Below are 20,665 nucleotides of genomic sequence, written 5' to 3' on the forward strand. Positions count from 1 at the left end.
TAATTAGAGTTATACCATAAGTAGAACTCCTCTACTATAAAAAGGGGAGTATTAACCATTTGTAAGACACATTGTTCTCACGCAAAAAAGCCAAAATAACGCTCTCTCTTTAGCTTACTCTCTTGTTCATCAGCTTGCTGTATTTTTAACTATCTTGGTATCAATCAGTTCGAGGGCACCCTAGCTCGAGGGTTGAATTCCGTTTCAATATTGGTTCGCTTTATTTTATAGTTCATTTCTGTTATTAATCTTCATATTTGTCTATTGGTATTAAGTAAAATCCCGTATCCTTATAGCTTCATTATAAGTTTAATTGTTATCCAATTTTAAGGGTAAATAGTTTGGCGCCCACTGTGGGGTTAAGGATAATAGTGATTGCTTAATACTAATTTCGATAATACACACTGCTTTACACTTGTTCTCGTAAGAATCTTTGTTTCAGGACAAACATGTCAAACTCACAAGCAACACTTACATATGGTGACAACAGCCTTGGATTTCACGGAGAAAATGACAACATAGCCACCCCCGGAATCGAGGTGCCTCAGGCCGACCTCGAGGGAGCACCAATTGCAAATCCATTCGATGTCAGTTCACATGTCGCCATAAATGCAAATTTGGGCATTGAGCCCGAAGATAGTATACGCAAGGAAGTTCGATCAAGTGGTCGAGGTACGCAGGGCGGAGAAGATGGTGGAGTTAGACTCCAATTGATATTGGAAATGTTACAGGCTCAACATGACGCTATAGCATAACTACAAAATCAACACCGAACACCGAGTAGGATCGGACTAGAAGTCGTTCAAAGGACCGAGCTTGTGCCGGAAAGGTCGAATGCCAACGAATCGGGGACTGACCCCTCCATTATGAAAATGTTCGAGGAGCTCACTAAATGGATTGAATCAGTAGAAAAGAAAATCGAGGCAAATGACAAGAAAGTAGAGACATACAACTCTCGGGTTGACTACATATCGGGGGCACCGCCGATTCTAAAGGGTATGGATTCAAAGAAATTTGTACAGAAGCCTTTCCCTCCAAGTGTGGCACTAAAACCCATTCCGAAGAAGTTCTGAATGCCAGAAATTCCTAAGTACAATGGGACCACCGACCCTAATGAACATGTCACTTCTTATACATGCGCAATAAATGGAAATGACTTAGAAGACGATAAGATTGAATCTGTTCTACTGAAGAAATTTGGAGAAACCTTGTCGAAAGGAGCAATGATATGGTACCACAATTTGCCGCCTAATTCCATCGATTCCTTCGCCATGCTTGCAGACTCCTTTGTAAAGGCACAGGTTGTGACTAGAAAATCGGGCCTCTTCAAGGTAAAATAAAAAGACAACGAATTGTTGAGGGAATACGTATCTCGGCTTCAGATGGAATGCATGGAACTACCACCGGTCACAGACGATTGGGCTGTTCAGGCCTTTACTCAAGGTTTGAACGAACGAAATTCGGTGGCATCACGACAGCTAAAGCAGAATTTAATTGAATATTCAGTGGTAACCTGGGCCGATGTACATAATCGGTACCAGTCAAAGATCAGGATCGAGGATGATTAATTGGGGAACCCATTCGATTCCGCTTATCCAAACAGGCCCGTCGGTAGAACTTAAAGGAATATCAACAGAGAACCCCGGTCGAGCAGAGATCGGTATATATCATACAATGCAGATCGTAGAAACAGCGGCCCAGGACGCAATCCCATCCGAAATGATCAAAGAAACGATCGAAGACAGAGCTCTCGAGGGCTCATGAGAAAAAGTGGCTTCAATAAATATGCAAATCCCACAGAAGCACCACGATTGTCAGAATACAACTTCAGCATCAACGCATCAAGTATTATGTCAGCCATTGGGAGAATCAAAGATACTAGATGGCCCAGACCCCTACAAACCGATCAATCCCAAAGGAACCCCAATCAAACATGCAAATACCATGGTACACATGGTCATAAAACCGAAGACTGCAGACAACTAAGGGAGGAGGTGGTCCATCTATTCAACGAGGGTCACCTTCGAGAATTCTTGAGCAACCGAGCTAAAACCCATTTCAGAGATAGCTACGCAAACAGGATAAACGAGCAGGAAGAACCACAGCATGTGATTCACATGATCGTTGGAGGGGTCGATATTCCACAAGGGCCCATGTTCAAACACACTAAAGTATCAATCACCGGAGAAAAACAAACTCGAAACTATATGCCAGAAGGCGCTTTATCATTCAATGATGAGGAATTAGAAGGGATCTCACAACCCCACAATGATGCTTTGGTAATCTCTATCATTATGAGTAAAATTCAGGTTAAACGTGTTTTAATTGATCCAGGAAGTTCGGCCAATATTATTTGATCGAGGGTCGTGGAGAAGCTCGGCCTATAAGATCAGATCGCACCCGCAGCTCAGATTCTCAATGTCTTTAACATGGAAAGCGAAACAACTAAAGGTGAAATCATCCTACCAGTAAATGTAGCCGGAATTATTCAAGAAATAAAGTTCCATGTGATCGAAGGCAATATGAGATACGACGCACTACTCGGAAGACCCTGGATTCACATAGACCCTGGATTCACAATATGAGGGCGGTCCCCTCAACCCTTCACCAAATGTTGAAGTTCCCGACACCAGATAGAGTAAAAATGGTGTATGGGGAACAATATGCTGCCAAAAAGATGTTCGCGGTCGACGAAGTGATATCGGTATCAGCGCTTTCGTCAACAAAAGGATCAGAGTCCAAAGGAAAAAAGGAAGCTAAATAGCAACCACAGCTACCAACCTCAACTCAATCGGAGAAGCGGGGAACGTATGAGGACGATAACTATTGGATCCCTCGACCCTTCATAATCCCCGAGGATTTCGACGCCACCAAATCGACGGTCGAGGTGCTGGAGCAAGTCGTACTGATCGAGCATCTTCCCGATCGAAAGGTATACCTGGGTACGGGGTTAACCCCCGAGCTCAGGGAAAAACTCATCAAATTTCTTATCAATAATATGGATTGTTTTTCTTGGTCCCATTTAGATATGACAGGGATCCCGCCGGAAAATCGCTACACATCGACTGAGCTTGGACTCGAAGTTCTGCCCGGTAAAACAAAAGAGAAAACCCCAGTCCGAGGTAAAACATGCATTCATCAAGGATGAGGTAACCAAACTTCTCAAAATAGGATCCATTCGGGAGGTAAAATATCCCGAATGGTTAGCAAACATAGTCGTAGTCCCTAAAAAGGGAAATAAACTTAGAATGTGCGTAAACTATAAAGATTTAAAAAACGCATATCCTAAAGACTCTTTTCCTCTGCCGAATATCAATCGCATGATCGATCCCACATCCGGCTACGAGATCCTTATTTTTCTCGATGCCTACTCTGGATACAATCAAATACAAAAGAACCCGTAGGATCAAGAAAAGACTTCGTTCATCACTAAGTACGGCACTTATTGTTATAATGTAATACCGTTTGGACTAAAAAATGCTGGTGCCACTTATCAACGCTTAGTAAATCGAATGTTCGAAGAACAAATAGGTAAGTCAATGGAAGTTTATATTGACGATATGCTAGTTAAGTCCCTGCGAGTAGAGGACCATTTGACACATTTGCAGGAGACCTTCGATATACTAAGGAAATATAATATGAAACTCAACCCAGAGAAATGTGTATTCGGGGTCGGCTCAGGCAAGTTCCTCGGCTTTATAGTATCAAATCGGGGTATTGAAATAAACCCCGATAAGATCAAGGCTATCGAAGACATCACAGTCGTGGATAATGTTAAGGTCGTACAAATATTAACAGAGCGGATAGCCGCCCTAGGCCGATTCATCTCGAGGTCTTCAGATAGAAGTCACAGGTTCTTCTCACTGCTCAAAAAGAACATGGACCCCAGAATGCCAACAAGTATTGGAAGAACTAAAGTGGTACCTCTTGAGCCTACCATTGCTTCATACTCCAAAAACGGACGAGCAACTATACTTGTACTTAGCAGTCTTGAAAAATCGCGGTAAGTGGGGTCCTAGTTTGAGAAGTGCAAGGTACGCAATTTCCTGTTTATTATGTTAGTCGAACTCTAGGTGAGGTCGAGACCAGGTACCCACACTTAGAAAAATTAGCGCTTGCCTTAATAAGTGCTTCTAGGAAATTAAAACCATATTTTCAGTGTCACCCGATCTGTGTGGTGACTACTTATCCCCTTCGCAATATTTTGCATAAACCTGAACTTTCGGGCCAATTGGCCAAATGGGCCGTCGAGATCAGTGGGTACGATATCGAGTATCGACCCCGAACGGCCATCAAGTTTCAAATCTTAGCGGACTTCGTGGCCGACTTTACATCAGCCCTCGTACCCGAGGTCGAAAAGGAACTATTATTAAAATTGGGTACATCATCGGGAATGTGGACCCTCTTTACACACGGCGCTTCGAATGTGAAGGGGTCCGGGCTAGGCATCGTTTTGAAGCCGCCCACGAGTAATACAATTAGACAAGCTATCAAAACTTCCAAGTTAACTAACAATGAGGCCGAGTATGAGGCCATGATTGCAGGTCTTGAGTTAGCTAAAGGTTTAGAAGTAGAAGTCATCGAGGCCAAATGTGACTCCCTGCTCGTGGTAAACCAAGTCAACAGAACTTTCGAGGTCCGAGAAGATCGAATGCAGAGGTACTTGGACAAATTACAGGTGACTCTACATCGGTTTAAAGAATGGATCTTACAGCATGTGCCTCGAGAACAAAACAGCGAGGCCGATGCCCTTGCAAATTTGGGGTCATCAGTCGAAGATGGCGAGATTAACTCGGGGACTGTCGTACAACTTTCAAGGTCAGTAATCGAAGGAGGCCACGCCGAAATCAACTCCATAAGTCTGGCCTGGGATTGGAGGAACAAATATATTGAGTACCTAAAGAACGGGAAGCTTCCATCGGATCCTAAAAAATTGAGGAATCTACGTACGAAGACCGCACGATTCACATTGGCCGATGATGGAACCCTATATAAAAGGATGTTCGATGGACCATTGAAAATATGTTTGGGACCAGGAGATACCGACTACATCCTACGAGAAATCCACGAGGGCACCTACGGAAATCATTCTGGTGCCGAATCATTGGTTCACAAAGTCATCAGAGTAGGATACTATTGGACCGATATGGAGAAGGATACAAAAGAGTTTCTTCAAAAGTGCGACAAATGTCAAAGATATGCGCCGATGATTCACCAGCCTGGAGAGCAACTCCACTCAGTCTTATCCCCATAGCCATTCATGAAGTGGGGAAAGGATATCGCCGGCCCTCTGCCATCGGCCCCAGGTAAAGCTAAATTTATTTTTTTTATGATTGACTATTTCTCTAAGTGGGTTGAAGCACATGCTTTCGAGAAAATTAGAGAGAAAGAAGTCATAGAATTCATCTGGGACCACATTATATGCCAATTTGGGATGCCTGCCTAGATCGTATGCGACAATGGAAAGTAATTCGGCGGCGAAAAAGTGACAAAATTTCTTGAAGATCACAAAACAAAGAGGATCATGTTGACGCCATATCATCCTAGTGGGAACGAACAGGCTGAATCAACAAACAAAACCATCATTCAAAATCTAAAGAAAAGATTGAACGACGCTAAGGGAAAATGGAGAGAAATATTGCCAGAAGTCCTTTGGGCGTATCGAACTACGTCAAAATCCAGTACGGGAGCAACACCATTTTCTTTAGTATACGGCGCCGAAGCTCTGATCCTGGTTGAAGTCGGGGAACCCAGTGTCAGGTTTCGATATGCAACGAAAGAGTCAAATCACGAGGCTATGAATACAAGCCTCGAATTGCTAGATGAAAAATGGGAAGTCGCCCACGTTCGAATGGCCACACAGAAATAGCAGATCGAAAGGTACTACAATCAAAGAGCCAATCTTTGACACTTCAAAATCGGGGACTTGGTTTTAAGGAAGGTCACCCTCAATACTCCAGACCCAAATGAAGGAAAAGTTGGTCCAAACTAGGAGGGACCAAACCAGGTCCTCGATATCATCGAAAAAGGATCCTATAAAGTTGGCATGGCGAACGGCGAACAATTACCAAACATTTGGAATATATCACTCCTCAAACGATATTACTGCTAAGATATGACCTTCTCCATTTTTATTTATATTTTATGCTAACCATTTGCAGGTGTTTAATTGAAGACATCAAAGGATTCTTCAAACGCATTCTTCAAACGCATAGTCCTTAGGTCTGAAAGCACGTGTTGCACTCTTTTTTCCTTAGACCGATTTTTGTCCCAAATGGGTTTTTCCGGTGAGGTTTTTAATGAGGCAACCATTGTTCGTGCTCACTTAGAGCAATTCAATAGTATCTGAGGGTCCTTTACAATCAACCTCGAATACTGGGAGGCATCGCCTTCGGATAGTTACAAGGAAAATACTTTGTGTCGGCAGGGTCTCGATAGATAAATTTTGTAGAGTACCAAACGGTCAAATGAACCATGTCCATGTAGATTACTCGAACCCTAATGGAAAAACACGTACATATGTATAATCTATTGAAAGAAGTATTTTTCCTTACTAGATGTTCCATGCTTTAGAAAAACTTATAATTTACAATTTCATACTTATGAACTATTATGGAAACTAGCTTAAGGGCCGATCACAACTCAAGTTCAAATAATTTATCCGATACTCGGGGACTGTCATCCAAAAAATTGACATGATCAAATTACTAAACCTCGAAATCATAAGACCTTAAAAAGGCAATCCTCGATTTTATAGGCCACGGCCACGGCCACCCCACTCGGGGATTGATACTTCGAACAAGTTCAAAGTATAACAGGGGACAAGCCCAAAAGGTAAATCCCAAGTTAAAGGCTATGGCCAAATAAACATGGTTCGGAGACGTCCGATTTCCGTTATTAAACAGGCCTTCAAATATTTTCACAAACCGGTTAAAAAGGCTACCCTCGGCTAAATTTCTAAGGGTCTTGATAATATCGACCCTCGAAAAACCCTAATGGGTACAAAGTCATTTGAACTCTTGAACAAATTCTTTATTTTATGCTAAGGCATTACGAAACAAAGGGTCTCGATAATATCGATCCTTAAAAATCCTAATGGGTACGGAACCGTTCGAACTCTCGAGCAAATCCTTTATTTCGTGCTAAGGCACAACAGAATTTATATGATTAAACAATAAACTTTTCAAGCCGAAAAGGGGGAGAAAGTCATTCTTTTTGCTATGGTCGTATCTGCCTAATTCAAGAGCCTAAAGGGCCAGTTTATTTTTGAGAAATCATCCTCACTCAATTAAAATTTAAGGGTAACCCTACTCCGAGTTCGAGCAAGTACTCACTCGATTATAAAAACTACACTAGTTCGGTTTCGATCAAATTGACTAAGCCTCGAACTTATGAACAAAATTTTCATAAGGCATAAATAAAACAAAATTTCCACGAGGCATAAATGAAATAAAGACAAGTCGGAAAGGAAAGAGATCTTTATATATATGAGAATATTTACAAGGTCCGATCAGGATCCTATACAAAAGATCAAAAGTGAAAAATCCTAAGGTTCCTGATCTTCTCCGGGGGGAGCTTCTTCTTCATCGAGTCCTCCCCATTCTCGGACCCGCTCTTGCTGCCATCATCATCATCATCATCGAAAGTGGCCAGCGCTCCAGCTTCGGTTTCATGATCTCTAGCCTTTACTATCTCATTGGTAAGATTGAAACCTCGAGTGTGGATCTCCTCGAGGGTTTCCCTCCGAGATTGGCATTTGGCGAGTTTGGCAATCCAATATGCTCGAGTTTGAGCGATCTCGGTTGCCTCTCTCGCTTGGATTTGAGCGGCTTCAGCATCGGCCCAGTAGACGGCAACGATCGCATCTACCTCGGCCTTTGCCTTTTCAAATTCAGATTTGGCCTTGGCAAGTTCGAAAGCTAACCGAGCCTCGAGCTCCTCTATTTTCCTTGCTTGAGCCGAGCTCTTCTCCTTCATACCTTGAAGCTGACTTTCAACCGATGATAATTGGGCTCGAGCAGTCTCTTTTTCTGCAGCAAAGTGACCCATACCTTCTTTCCACCCCCAAGGACTCCGCCTTTATCATATTGACCTCCTCGTGGAGCTGCTCGTTCCTCTCGACCTTCTACTGCAATTGTGAGATCGAAATGTTAGCCGCCGTTCCTGAATCGAGCCCATGAGCTTTTAAGATTTTCATTACTTGCTCGATCAGGTCGGTCTGATCTTTATGAGCCGTGGCCAATTCGGCTCGGAGGTCCTTGATATGTTCTTCTTTTTGCTTACCGAGAAGGTTAAGGGCATTCCTCTCCTCGGTAAGCCTTTGAATGTCGGCCTCGTACCGACTCAGCTCGGCTCGAGACCGAGAAAATGCTTCTCGGTGAAGCACTGAGGCCTTCGCAGAACGAAGAAAAGAAGTTAGACAAAAAGAGAAAAATGAACACAAAGGTAATACCAACAGGGGGAGCTAAGGCTTACCCGATTCAAAGCTTGCTTCGCTTCATTGGAAAGGTTCGATGTCTCACCCAAGTCCTTCCTCGAGACCTCCAAGTCACTCAGACCGGTAAAGTAATCACGGAAAGGGTCTTCCCTTCCGTGGGCTCCTTTGATGGAGAGGGTCTTCAAGGCCCGAGCTTCTTGAATCATCTCCTCTGAAAACGAGGGGAGCAGCGGGGAGCCTCCAATTTCTATTGCCCCAAGTGAATCACTTGGGGCATTCTCCTCATCTCGAGGGGCCTCGACAGTCATACCCATCGTTAGCTCAGTGTGGTGCGAGGCACCTTCGATCCTCGATGACTCGGGGACTTCGCCCAAGTCTCTTCCCGAGACCCCTTCATCTCGAGACGGAGTCTCTGCAGCCTTTACCGATTTAGTGGCCTTTGGGGCCTCGGTGCTCATTCCCACTCGGGCCACCAGCCCGGAGTCGTCTTCTTCCACTTCTTCGTCTTCCTCCCTTAGATGCCGAACAGACTCTTCGGTTAGGAGGATGATGTTCTTCCTCGACTTACGAGCCGCCTTCTTCTTAGGTTCTGGATCTTCGGAGGGTGAGAACTTTTTCCTCTTTTTGTCCTTCACCGGTTTCGGTTACGGGATCAATGTCTCCCCCTCACCAGATATGGGCCTCATAACAGCATCTTTGCCAAGGCCTGTATGAAAAGAAATTAAGTAAGAAATGCTTTGATAAAATCATTAAAGACGTGAAAAAGGGGCTTACCATGAGTTTTGGCTTCCCATCGGCCCTTTGATAAATTGCTCCATGAGCGCTCGGCATACGAAGAGGTCGAGGCCAGGTCCCGAACCCAGCTCTTGAGGTTAGGAATTGCACCGGGTATCCAAGCGACCGCTACATCATGGAAGGGGATATCGATGAGAAGAAGAAAAGGAGCAAAACAATAAATAAAGAGCTAACAGTGGGATTGTACTTACGCTTCATATTCCATTTCTCGAGAAATGGCATCTTCTCGGCCGGGATTAGGTCGAAAGTCCTCACTCGAACATATCGGCCCATCCATCCTTGGGCCTTGTCCTTGTCTATGCTCGAGAACAGTACTTTGGTAGCCCGATGTTGGAGTTTTACTAACCCGCCTCGATAGAGGCGGGGGCTGTATAACCTGATGAGGTGGTCGAGGGTGAAAGGCATCCCCTCGACTTTGCTCACGAAGAATCGGAGCAGAATCACAATTCGCCAAAAGGAAGGATGGAATTGGCCTAGGGTTATTTGACACTGACGGCAAAAAATCAACGCTGACGGGGTCGAGGGTGCCCAACGTGAAAGGGTAAGTGCAAACACTTAGAAACCCTTCCACATGGGTGGTGATGTCCTCTTCGGGGGTCGGGATCACCACCTCTTTGCCCTCCCAGTTGCAATCTTTCTTTACCTACTTAAGTTATCCATCAGTTATCGAGAATATATACATCGACACTGGCTCGCATTGCTCGGGAATCGATGGGGCTTTATCGGTCTTAAAATAGGAAGTGAGGACACACCCCCCGGGAACACACTCCTCGAGGCGCGGCTCCGCCGGTGTCTTGTCGCCGGCCGGCCGAGATGAAGAAGCGTTTTCCTTTTTAGGAACATTTTTTGATGTTTTTGCCATTTTGTATGGATTTGAATTAAAAATAGATGGAAATAATAAGATTTGGTGTTTTGAGAAGCGGTTAGCAGTGAAAATCGTAGATTTGCAGATGAAGAAATTAGAAGATATAAAAAGCTTTGGAGATTGGAAATCTGAAAGTAAAAGTTCAAAATGGTGGGGAGAGGGGCTATTTTTAAATTTCATAACGACAGTTCAATATTGGCGGTGGCCGACCATCGACTGACGTGCATTTAATGTCTTGGTAACTGTACAAGACGGGACGTTTCAGTCACTTCCGTCGCTTACGTGACAATGATGACATCATGACAGGTCGAGATAGAAAATCGATGGCTCAATTCGTTTCTTGTCATTGCACTCCAAAAAATGAGGGACTATCTGTATACGGTTAAAACCGGGCCCATCCGATTTTACTATTTGACTAAGACCGGGAGATTGCATCGAAGGACGACCTCATAACGGAATAAACTAAATCACGAGGACTAGGTACCAAGTTCAGGATTGAGGTACATGTCGAGATCGAGGCTAGTAGCGATCGAAGCCAAACAAGATAGACATCGAGCAAGATCGAAGATAGCACAATAATAGAAAAGCGGGATATCCGTGACTGGTCGAGGATCATGGCGTAAATCTCAAAACGGATCAAATCAGAAACGGTTAATTGGCTAATCATGAGATTTCATTCTGTAATTAGAGTTATACCATAAGTAGAACTCCTCTACTCTAAAAAGGGGAGTATTAACCATTTGTAAGACACATTGTTCTCACGCAAAAAAGCTAATATAACGCTCTCTCTTTAGCTTATACTCTCTTGTTCATTAGCTTGCTGTATTTTTAACTATCTTGGTATCAATCAGTTCGAGGGCACCCTAGCTCGAGGGTTGAATTCAGTTTCAATACTGGTTCGCTTTATTTTATAGTTCATTTCTGTTATTAATCTTCATATTTATCTATCGGTATTAAGTAAAATCGCGTTTCCTTATAATCTCATTATAAGTTTAATTGTTATCTAATTTTAAGGGTAAACAATTATGACATGCATGTTACAGTCAATTAAATTGCACCTTTCTTAATATACTATGAGTGAATTCAACTTAAATCCATTGAAATGAAATTTAAAAGCTAAGTCATGGTAAAAGAACTCTACTCTTGGCTGAACTAGTCAATGTAAGAATGGATTGAATGTACACTGTTAAGCACGCCATACCAGACAAAACAAAATGGGGATGCCACATATATGCCTCGAAAAAAATGAGAGTACGTTGATTTTTTAAAAAAAAGAAGAGAAAAAAGAGACCGAGCATTCAAATTCTAGAAATCCCTCAAAAGAATTATAACAAAAAAATCCTTCTAAAAAGGGTCAGCAGTTTCATCAAAGGAGAAGATAGTCAAATCGTCTTTCCCTTGAATGGTATTTTCATCAAACAGCCAATTCTCTAGCATAACGGACAAGGGCACTTGTGAGTTATTCTCTTCTTTCTTGATTTCAACTTGAAATTTACTAGCCTCAGGTGATGCTGTTTGAGACAACTGATCTGAACTTGACGATTCAAATGTTTCCAACCCAAAAAGTGACTCGAACGCTTCCATTATGCCCACTCCACCTGTTGGAGAAATAATAATTAAGTAATTTGAAATATACTTTCTTTAACATCTTAATTTTCGTCTCATTTTATGTGAAGCTATTTGGTGTACGAGTTTAATGCATTTAATTTTTTATGCATTTTAAAAGACTAGTTTCTTCAAGTTATTAAAATAAATTTTACATAATTGAAAATTATGTGAAAAATATATAAATCAGCATAGCAAAAAAATTATTTGACTCTCCAAATAATAATAGTGCCACATAAACTAAAATAGAACGAACAATTAAAAGTGTACTTTATCTAACAATTTATATTTTTATCAAATAATTCGACAATACCTTTGCTTTCAGCACTTGGAGTCCCATCACAGGAAGAGGAATCAGTTGTGGCCGCAATGTTATTAGATGAAGTTTTTGAATTCTCAGAATTATTTGTGGAAGAAGAACTTCTCATCCATCCTTGTAGCAATCTGGCTATATTCTCAGTACTTGATGCATAGGTAGAAACTTTGGCTGGGGTTTCTTGTTTAATATATGGGGTTGAGTTTTCCAATGACAAGGCATTATGTAAAGCCTTTTTGGCCATGTTTATATCAGTTTGAAGTGTTCTTTCCCATTGGCCCCTTGAGGTTGAGTTTGAAGATGAGAAATTATGACCATTTTCTACAGAGAATAGATCATCATCTCCAGAGCATTTTTCTTGAAGATTTTTCATCTTTTTCTTTAGATGAGTATTCCAGTAGTTTTTAATGTCGTTGTCAGTTCTCTCTGGTAGATACGAAGCTATTGCAGCCCATCTGTTACAAGGTCACACCAAGTCACAAACATTAAACTTATATATATAGTGATAATAAAAAGAATTTTTACATTGTTGGTGTATTTTTAACATGTTACAATAAGAAATTTGTCTTATATTTAGATTACTAAATTTACTTCTTATGAAAAATAATTAACTGTAATTGTTTTTTAAATGAACTCATAATGTAAAAATCTCATTTACTATATTAGTATACTGGAATTAATCCTAAACTATGTCATTATTGTGGTCTTGATTTACCGGAATTTTAGCTTCAAAAAATGCTAGATTAATATGCCAAATGATGATCCAGACCCACATAAGTATTATGCTACGAATTCAAGATCTAGAATTGGTTTAGAATGAGAGTAACCTTATTATATACTACTATATACTTTTTTTTTAATATTATGTGTATGTAGTTTGAACTACGACTTAACAGGTCAGCTAAACCTGCAAAATACACCCTAAATTAGTTTTTTTTAAGTATTAGGTTTAGGAGGGAAAAAGAAGAGATTAAGATAGCATACTTGTTGCCTAAAAGAGCTTGTAGCTGGATAATCATCTTCTCTTCTTGATCTGTGAAGCTACCCCTCTTTATCCCTGGCCTAAGGTAGTTAGTCCATCTTAGCCTGCAGCTCTTGCTACATCTCCGCAATCCTGGGAAAAACAAAGACAAATCTTTAGTAAACTCGCTACATTTAGCAATATAAGCACATCTTAATTACACTCATAAATAGAATAAGAGAATGCAAAACAAGAAACCTGTTTTAGTGGGAACTGCCCTCCAATTTCCTGGACCATGTTCTTGAACATAAGAGACCAACATTATATCTTCTTCAGGAGTCCATGGCCCTTTTTTCACTCCTACTTTGTCACAGCAAGGGGGTCTACCCATCTCAACACTATATTCTTATGACTTTATTTTTGTTGTGATTGTCCCTTCTATTCTTTATATATGAATATGAATGTTAGTAGTTTCTTTTTTTTGATTTTTTTGTGAAGATGGCTGCAACTTTTTCTTGTGTTCTTGGAAAAAGCAAAGACAAGGGTCTAAGGGCTAAGGTATTTTATCTGCATATATACAAATGAAGGAGATCATGACCTAGAGGAAGTGACCCAAAATAAGTTTTAAGAAGAGAGTGAAAGAGTCAAAAAAGTGACAGGCAAGAGCATTTACTCCACAGCCAAAGTCAGCTGATGCCCTCATCACTCCTTGAAACCGCGTGACATTCAATGTTCTCTCTATTGCCAATATTTACTTCTGCTTTTAAGCAAAACCTAATTTCTATTCTTTTACTAACTCCTCCTCCTCTTGCCTACATTAAAGTAAAGCTAACTGTGGCATGTTACACTAACCAAAGTTTTCACTAATATGTCACTGACTACCTTGTTCCTCATTCCAATGAGAAGAGTTGGCAAAATTAACCTACTTTTTAGTAACCCGTGCAACACATCCCTGTTTAAACGAATTCAGGTTATGACAAATAAACTTGATCTAACAGGGTAAATCCGAAATGCCATCAAACATTAGTCAAATAATGTAATCCAACGAGACAAAATGTAAGAACTTATACTAATAATTTAAGAACAATACATAGCCTTTCACATTTCTTTTTCCAAAAGCAAAATAAAGAGAAGATACAACTTGATTTATTACCTATATATTTCATCAATTTTGACCCTTGCCAACTTAGAATGGATTGAGTCATGGCTTCAAATCATATTCATAAATTAAAGATCTGGTTGACTTTAAATCCTGAATTCGCTTACATTGATAAATACTTCTTTCTTCTCACATTTCATTACTATTTGTGCGAACATATATATTCCAAGAAAAATTAAAGTACACTACATCTATCGGTAATGATTCCATATTAGTGTTTTTGGTTCTTGAAAATCATCAAATCTATATATCAAAATCCAAGTCACTTCGCACATGATACATGTAGCAAATTAAATTACAAGCCACTATAGGGACACATAACACTCATTTACTATTAATCAACAGGCAGGACCCTCCATATCCATTCAATGAGTATTAGTAGTATACCTTTTAAAATTTATTGGAGTGTTACCCAGCACCATTTAGCATTAATCCTCAAGAAATCCCACACCTTTTTTTTAACAAGGTACATGACAGTAGATCTAGAGTGAAACAAGAAAGGACAGTAGATCTAATTTATTTTCCTGCTCTAGTTTATATCATGGCGAATTGGGAGCACTGCTTGTCAAAAATTTAGAGGGGTCATTTATTTATCAATTTAGATTTGCTGCATACTGGAAATATACGTCGATTCTGAGAATGCTAGCTAATTACAATTACAACCTCTGTATGTAAAGCTTTATTGACCATTCACTGCATCTAGGGGTGGAAAAATAGATAAAAATTATAACCTTCTATTCATATTATCCACTAAAATATAAGTTGGACAATTATTTGTTTAAAATGGTCAAATATGGATAACATCCCATATAAAAATAGATACTTAATGGCTAACCAATGGATAGAGCCGTCAAAATGAGCTTAGGTCATGAGGCCAGCCCAACTCAGTCCACTACTAAGGTAGAGTTGGGCTAAGGTTTTTCTAGCCCATTTAAAATGAGGCTTATAGGCCTGATTCAAGTTAGCCTATTCTTAAGGCTTGATCGAGCTTGGAGCGGAGCCTGCTCGTGGGCCAAAAAGAATTTAATTTAAAGAGAAATTTTCAGAAACTTCTATTATTTAGTGGCTATTAACTTCTTATAGGTATCATATACATAATTACTTCATATAGCTACTATTTAGTTGTTACGCGACTGTATTCACGCTACTATATTCATGAATACAGTAGCGAAATTGACCTAAAAAATAGGGGAGTCCAGTTATGCGGCTGCATTCGTTGTATTCACGCTACTGTATTCATGAATACAGTAGCGGAATGCGTTTAAAAAATAGAAAAATCCAGCTGTTTAATAACGGAGAGATGATCAATTAGCATGTATCACTCCTAATTTAACTCAATAAAATCAATTCTACATAAATTTCGCTACTACTATTCATGAATACAATAGCGGAATTTGCCTAAAAAAATAGGGGAGTCCAGCTGTTTAATAACGGAAAGAGGGTCAATTAGCATGTATCACTCCTAATTTAACTCAACAAAACCAATTCTACATAAATTTCGCTGCTACTGTGCTTTTATTCTATGTATTCGCGTGACTGATTTATAAATACAGTGAGGTAATCAAGAAATAAGGATGTATATCGTTCTATTCAATTCGACTGTGTACATTGTATTCAATTCACAGATATTCATTATTCACTATTATACATTGTATTCAGTTCACCGTATTCAATTTGACTGTATTCAAACAACAAAAAATTACAAAACACGGTGATATTCGGTTGTATTAAAAAAAATACAGGCCTTCGGAATACATAAATACAAGCGAAAAAATAATATATTTATACAAAAATACAATATATTTGAGCGTATTTGTATAGAATCCAATGTATTTGTATCTTTGTATATGACTAAAATAGCAAAGAAGAGAAGAAAGTTTGCCGGAGATGGCGTTTTCTAGCCAAGTAAAATACTTTATACATTGTATTAAAATAAAAAATAAAGACGAACAAAAACTCTCCCTCAAATCTTCTCTGGCGTAGCCATGGCCAGATCTGTTCGCCTAAGAGGATGAGCCAATAGTGGATGATGACGCGGACGATTCTGACGATGATCACAATGACGACGATGATTCTAACGCCTACTATTCGCCTACTCCCTTTTCGCTTCAGATCTATTCTATTCAAGTCCACCATAGCCACCAAAAATTGCCGCCTTGATGGAAAAAAGGAGAGAAATTTGAGGTAGAAGAGAGATGATTGAGAATCTTACCGATGGAGAGAGGGAAGGAAGAGAGAGAGAGAAAGATTATAATTGGCGTAATTCACTTCTCAATGGTAGGGTATAAAATAAAAACCGATTTTGCTATAAAATAGAAAAGATAGCTATAAATAATAATATTTTAAAATTATTTTGATTGATAATAAATAGGGTGTAATAATTTGCTATAGGAGGTAAAATTTCCTAATTTCAATTTAAAATTATAAAATCAAGTGATAATACAATTATTAGATTGAATCCTCAAAAAACCAAAATAGCATTAGGGAGGTGCTAAACTTTATAAACTACCTCATCTAAAAGTTTAAAAAGTTTAAACAGATAAGAAGGGCAAACATGCTCATAATTGCCAGCCTTTCTTTTACTAATCAAAAATATAAAATTGTGGTCCTTTTGTTTCTTTTTTATTTAAACAAAATAAAAGTTTGTTTACTTCTAAGAGTTAGCTTTATCATTGTAGTATTTTTAATGCATATATTACTAATACCCAAATTCTTATTCCACGTTCTATCCCACATAAATTTATGCAAAGATTCTGCATAACTTATGCACGTATTATATATGAGGAAAAATAGTAGCAAGCAGACATTGTAGATAATAATGCTGGATTTTATATGGAGATTAAATCTCCTTCTATACTAACAACACAACCTCTTAACGGAATACTTGTATATGATCAAAATTGTGCTTGCCGATTTTGTATGGTTAATTGAGACCGGGGTGACATACCGATATTCAATCCTAAGTTATATTGGATCGTTACATGAATAAATATTGCCTAACTCGTGATTCAGGGATCGATCGAGATCGAGACCAGCTAAGGTCGAGACCGAGAAGGATAGGGATCTAGCGAGATCGAAGGAATCCTGCTAGGTCGAATAACCAAAAGCCGAGGAATCCGTGACCGGACGAGGATTGTGACGGAGATCTCGGCATATATCAAGTCAATACCGATTGATTAGCCAATCAGAAGATTTCCTTCTGTATTTAGAATTGTACCATATGTAGAACTCCTCTACTATATAAAGGGGGTTCTAATCATTTTGTAAAGGGACATGCGCATAACAAAGTAATATATTACGTTTTCTCTCTTAAACTCTCTTATTCAGTTGTTCAGTTCTTGCTTTTCAATAATATACTCAGTTGGTTCGAGGGCGACCTAGCTCGAGGGCCAAAGTTGTGCGTTACATTAGTTTGCTTCATTTTATAGTTAATTTCTAACTTCAATTCTTATATTTCTCAGTTTATGCCAAGTGAAATCACATATCCTTAAAATCACTTACAAATTTAATTGTTATCCAATTTTAAGGATAAACAGTTTGGCGCCCACCGTAGGGCTAAAGATAATAGTGATTGCCTGGTGCTAATTTTCATAACGCACACTGCTTTACACTTGTTTTTGTAAGTATTTTTGATTCCAGGATCAGCATGTCGAACTCTCAAGTAGTACCTACACACATCGACAATGGTCTTGGTTTTTCTGGCGAAAACGACAACGTAGCCACCCCAAGAAATGAAGTGCCTCCAGTTGATCTCGAGGGAGTACCAGTTGCAGACCCAATCGACGTCAGTTCCCATGCTGCCCTGAATGCAAATCTGGGGGTCGACCCCGAAAATAACATCTGTAGAGACGTTTGATCAGCCGGTCAGAACGCACTGGATGGCAAAAAAGTCAGAATCAGCCTTTGAATAATATTCGAAATGTTGCAGGCTCAACAAGTTGTAACAGAACAACTTCAAAATCAGAACCACACACCGAGTAGGGTCGAATCCGAGCCATCACAGGAAGTTGTTCACAGGGCCGAACCAGTGCTGAGGAGGTCAAATGGGAATGAGTCAGGAACCGACCCCGCTATTCTGAAAATGTTTGAGGAGCTGACAAAGCGAATTGAATCCGGGGAGAAGAAGATTGAAGCGAATGACAAAAAAAATGAAAACATATAACTCCCGAGTTGATCAAATTTCGGGAGCACCACCGATTTTGAAGGGTTTGGATTCAAAGAAGTTCATACAAAAGCCATTCCCCCTCGAGCGCAGCTACTAAGCCCATTCCAAAAAAATTCTGCATGCCAGAAATTCCAAATTATAATGGAACTATCGACCCCAACGAGCACGCCATTTCTTACACGTGCGCAATAAAGGGGAACGACTAAGAGGACGATGAGATTAAGTCCGTACTGCTGAAGAAATTCGGAGAAACTTTATCAAAGTGGGCGATGATATGGTACAATAATTTACCGCCTAAATCCATTGATTCTTTCGCCATGCTCGCAAATTCCTTCGTCAAAGCGCACGCCAGAGCGATAAAGGTCGAGACTAGAAAATCGGACCTCTTCAAAGTAAAACAGAAAGAGAACAAGATGCTCAGAGAGTTCATATCTCAGTTCCAAATGGAGCGCATGGATCTGCCCCCAGTCGCCGACGGTTGGGCTGTTCAGGCTTTCACTCAAGGCCTAAACATACGAAGTTCGGTAGCCTCGCAATAGTTGAAGCAGAACTTGATTGAATATCCAGCTGTAACCTGGGCCGACATACATAATCAGTACCAGTAGAAGATTAGGGTCGAGGATGACCAGTAGGGGACTCCTTCCGGTTCCGTTTATCAAAACAGGACCATCGACAGAGTTAATAGGGATATTGACCGGGAACCACGGTCAAACAGAGAACGATATCAGCCATATGGTGGAGATAGGAGAAATAACGGGCCTGGACGCAACTCTGGTCGAACTAATAGAAGAAATGATCGAGGACAGAGCTCTCGAGGGCTCATGAGTAAAAGAAGTTTCTACAGAAATGCCGAACCCAAAGAAGCACCACGATTATCGGAATACAACTTCAACATTGATGCATTAGCTATTGTAACGGCCATTGGGAGCATCAAAGACACCAGGTGGCCCCGACCGCTACAGACTGATCTGGCCCAGAGAAATCCTAATCAAATGTGCAAATATCATGGCACCCATAGTCATAGAACAAAAGATTGCAGACAGCTGAGGGATGAGGTAGCCCGTTTGTTCAATGAAGGGCATCTTCGAGAATTCTTAAGCGATCGGGCTAAAAACTATTTCAAGAACAGAGATTCAAACAGACAGAATGAGCAAGAAGAGCCACAACACGTGATCCACATGATTGCTGGAGGGGTCGATATTCCTCAAGGGCCCGTATTCAAACGCACCAAGGTGTTGATCATGAAGGAAAAGCGGACTCGAGACTACATACCGTAGGGGACCTTATCTTTCAATGACGAGGATGCAAAGGGGATCTTACAACCCCACAATGATGCACTGGTAATATCTGTCCTTATGAATAAAATTCAAGTTAAACGTGTTTGATTGATCCAGGTAGCTCGGCTAACATTTTTCGATCAAGGATCGTAGAATAGCTCGGCCTACAAGATCAAATTATACATGCAGCCCGAGTGCTTAACGGCTTCAACATGGCAAGCGAAACCACCAAACGTGAAATTACTTTGCCAGTGAACGTGGCCGGGACCATCCAAGAAACAAAGTTCCATGTGATAAAGGGTGACATGAGGTACAACACCCTGCTCGGAAGGTCGTGGATCCATAACATGAGGCCAGTACCCTCGACCCTTCACCAAGTTCTGAAGTTCCCGACATCTAAGGAAGTCAAAACAGTGTACGGGGAACAAACCGCTGCCAAGGAGATGTTTGCAGTCGATGAAGTGATACCGGTATTGGCGCTCTCATCAATGAAGGGATCGGATTCGAAGGGAAAGCAGGAGGCCAAATAGTAACCACAAACACTAGCCTCGACCCAATTACAGAAGCAAGGGATCGACGAGGATGACAACTACTGGATCCCTCGATCCTTCATAATTCCCGATGACTCCGACGCCACCAAATCGACGGTGGAAGAGCTAGAACAAGTCACACTAGCCAAGCATCAGCCCGAACGAAAGGTATACCTGGGTACGGGGCTAATCCCAGAGCTCAAGAAAAAACTTATTCATTTCCTTAAAGCTAACATGAATTGCTTTTCTTGGTCCCACCTCGATATATCAGGGATCCCACCAGAAATACCACTTACAAACTGAGCCTGGACCCTAAATTCTGCCTGGTGAGGCAAAAAAGAAGGCCTCATTCCGAGGTCAAACATGCCTTCATCAAGGACGAGGTAACCAAACTTCCCAAAATAGGATCCATTCGGGAAGTAAAGTATCCCGAATGGTTAGCAAACGTAGTGGTAGTCCGTAAGAAGGGAAACAAACTTAGAATGTGTGTAGATTATAAGACCTGAATAAACCATACCCCAAGGATTCTTTTTCTTTGCCTAATATCGATCGTAT

At 40.5% G+C, this 20,665-nt stretch overlaps 1 protein-coding gene across 1 annotated transcript; it reads right to left on the reverse strand.

Moving 5' to 3' along the window:
• Nucleotides 1-11,221: 11,221 nt before the first annotated feature.
• Nucleotides 11,222-13,574, reverse strand: LOC104119348 (myb-related protein 306-like). The gene is made up of 4 exons (XM_009630830.4): nt 13,238-13,574; nt 13,003-13,132; nt 12,016-12,473; nt 11,222-11,695 (listed from the first exon to the last, which is right to left on the reverse strand). Exons 1-4 carry the CDS (start codon nt 13,368-13,370, stop codon nt 11,442-11,444), a joined length of 975 nt encoding a protein of 324 aa, XP_009629125.1. The 5' UTR covers nt 13,371-13,574; the 3' UTR covers nt 11,222-11,441.
• Between the last annotated feature and the right edge of the window lie 7,091 nt (nt 13,575-20,665).

Source organism: Nicotiana tomentosiformis, chromosome 2, assembly GCF_000390325.3.
Source record: "Nicotiana tomentosiformis chromosome 2, ASM39032v3, whole genome shotgun sequence".
NCBI lineage: Eukaryota > Viridiplantae > Streptophyta > Magnoliopsida > Solanales > Solanaceae > Nicotiana > Nicotiana tomentosiformis.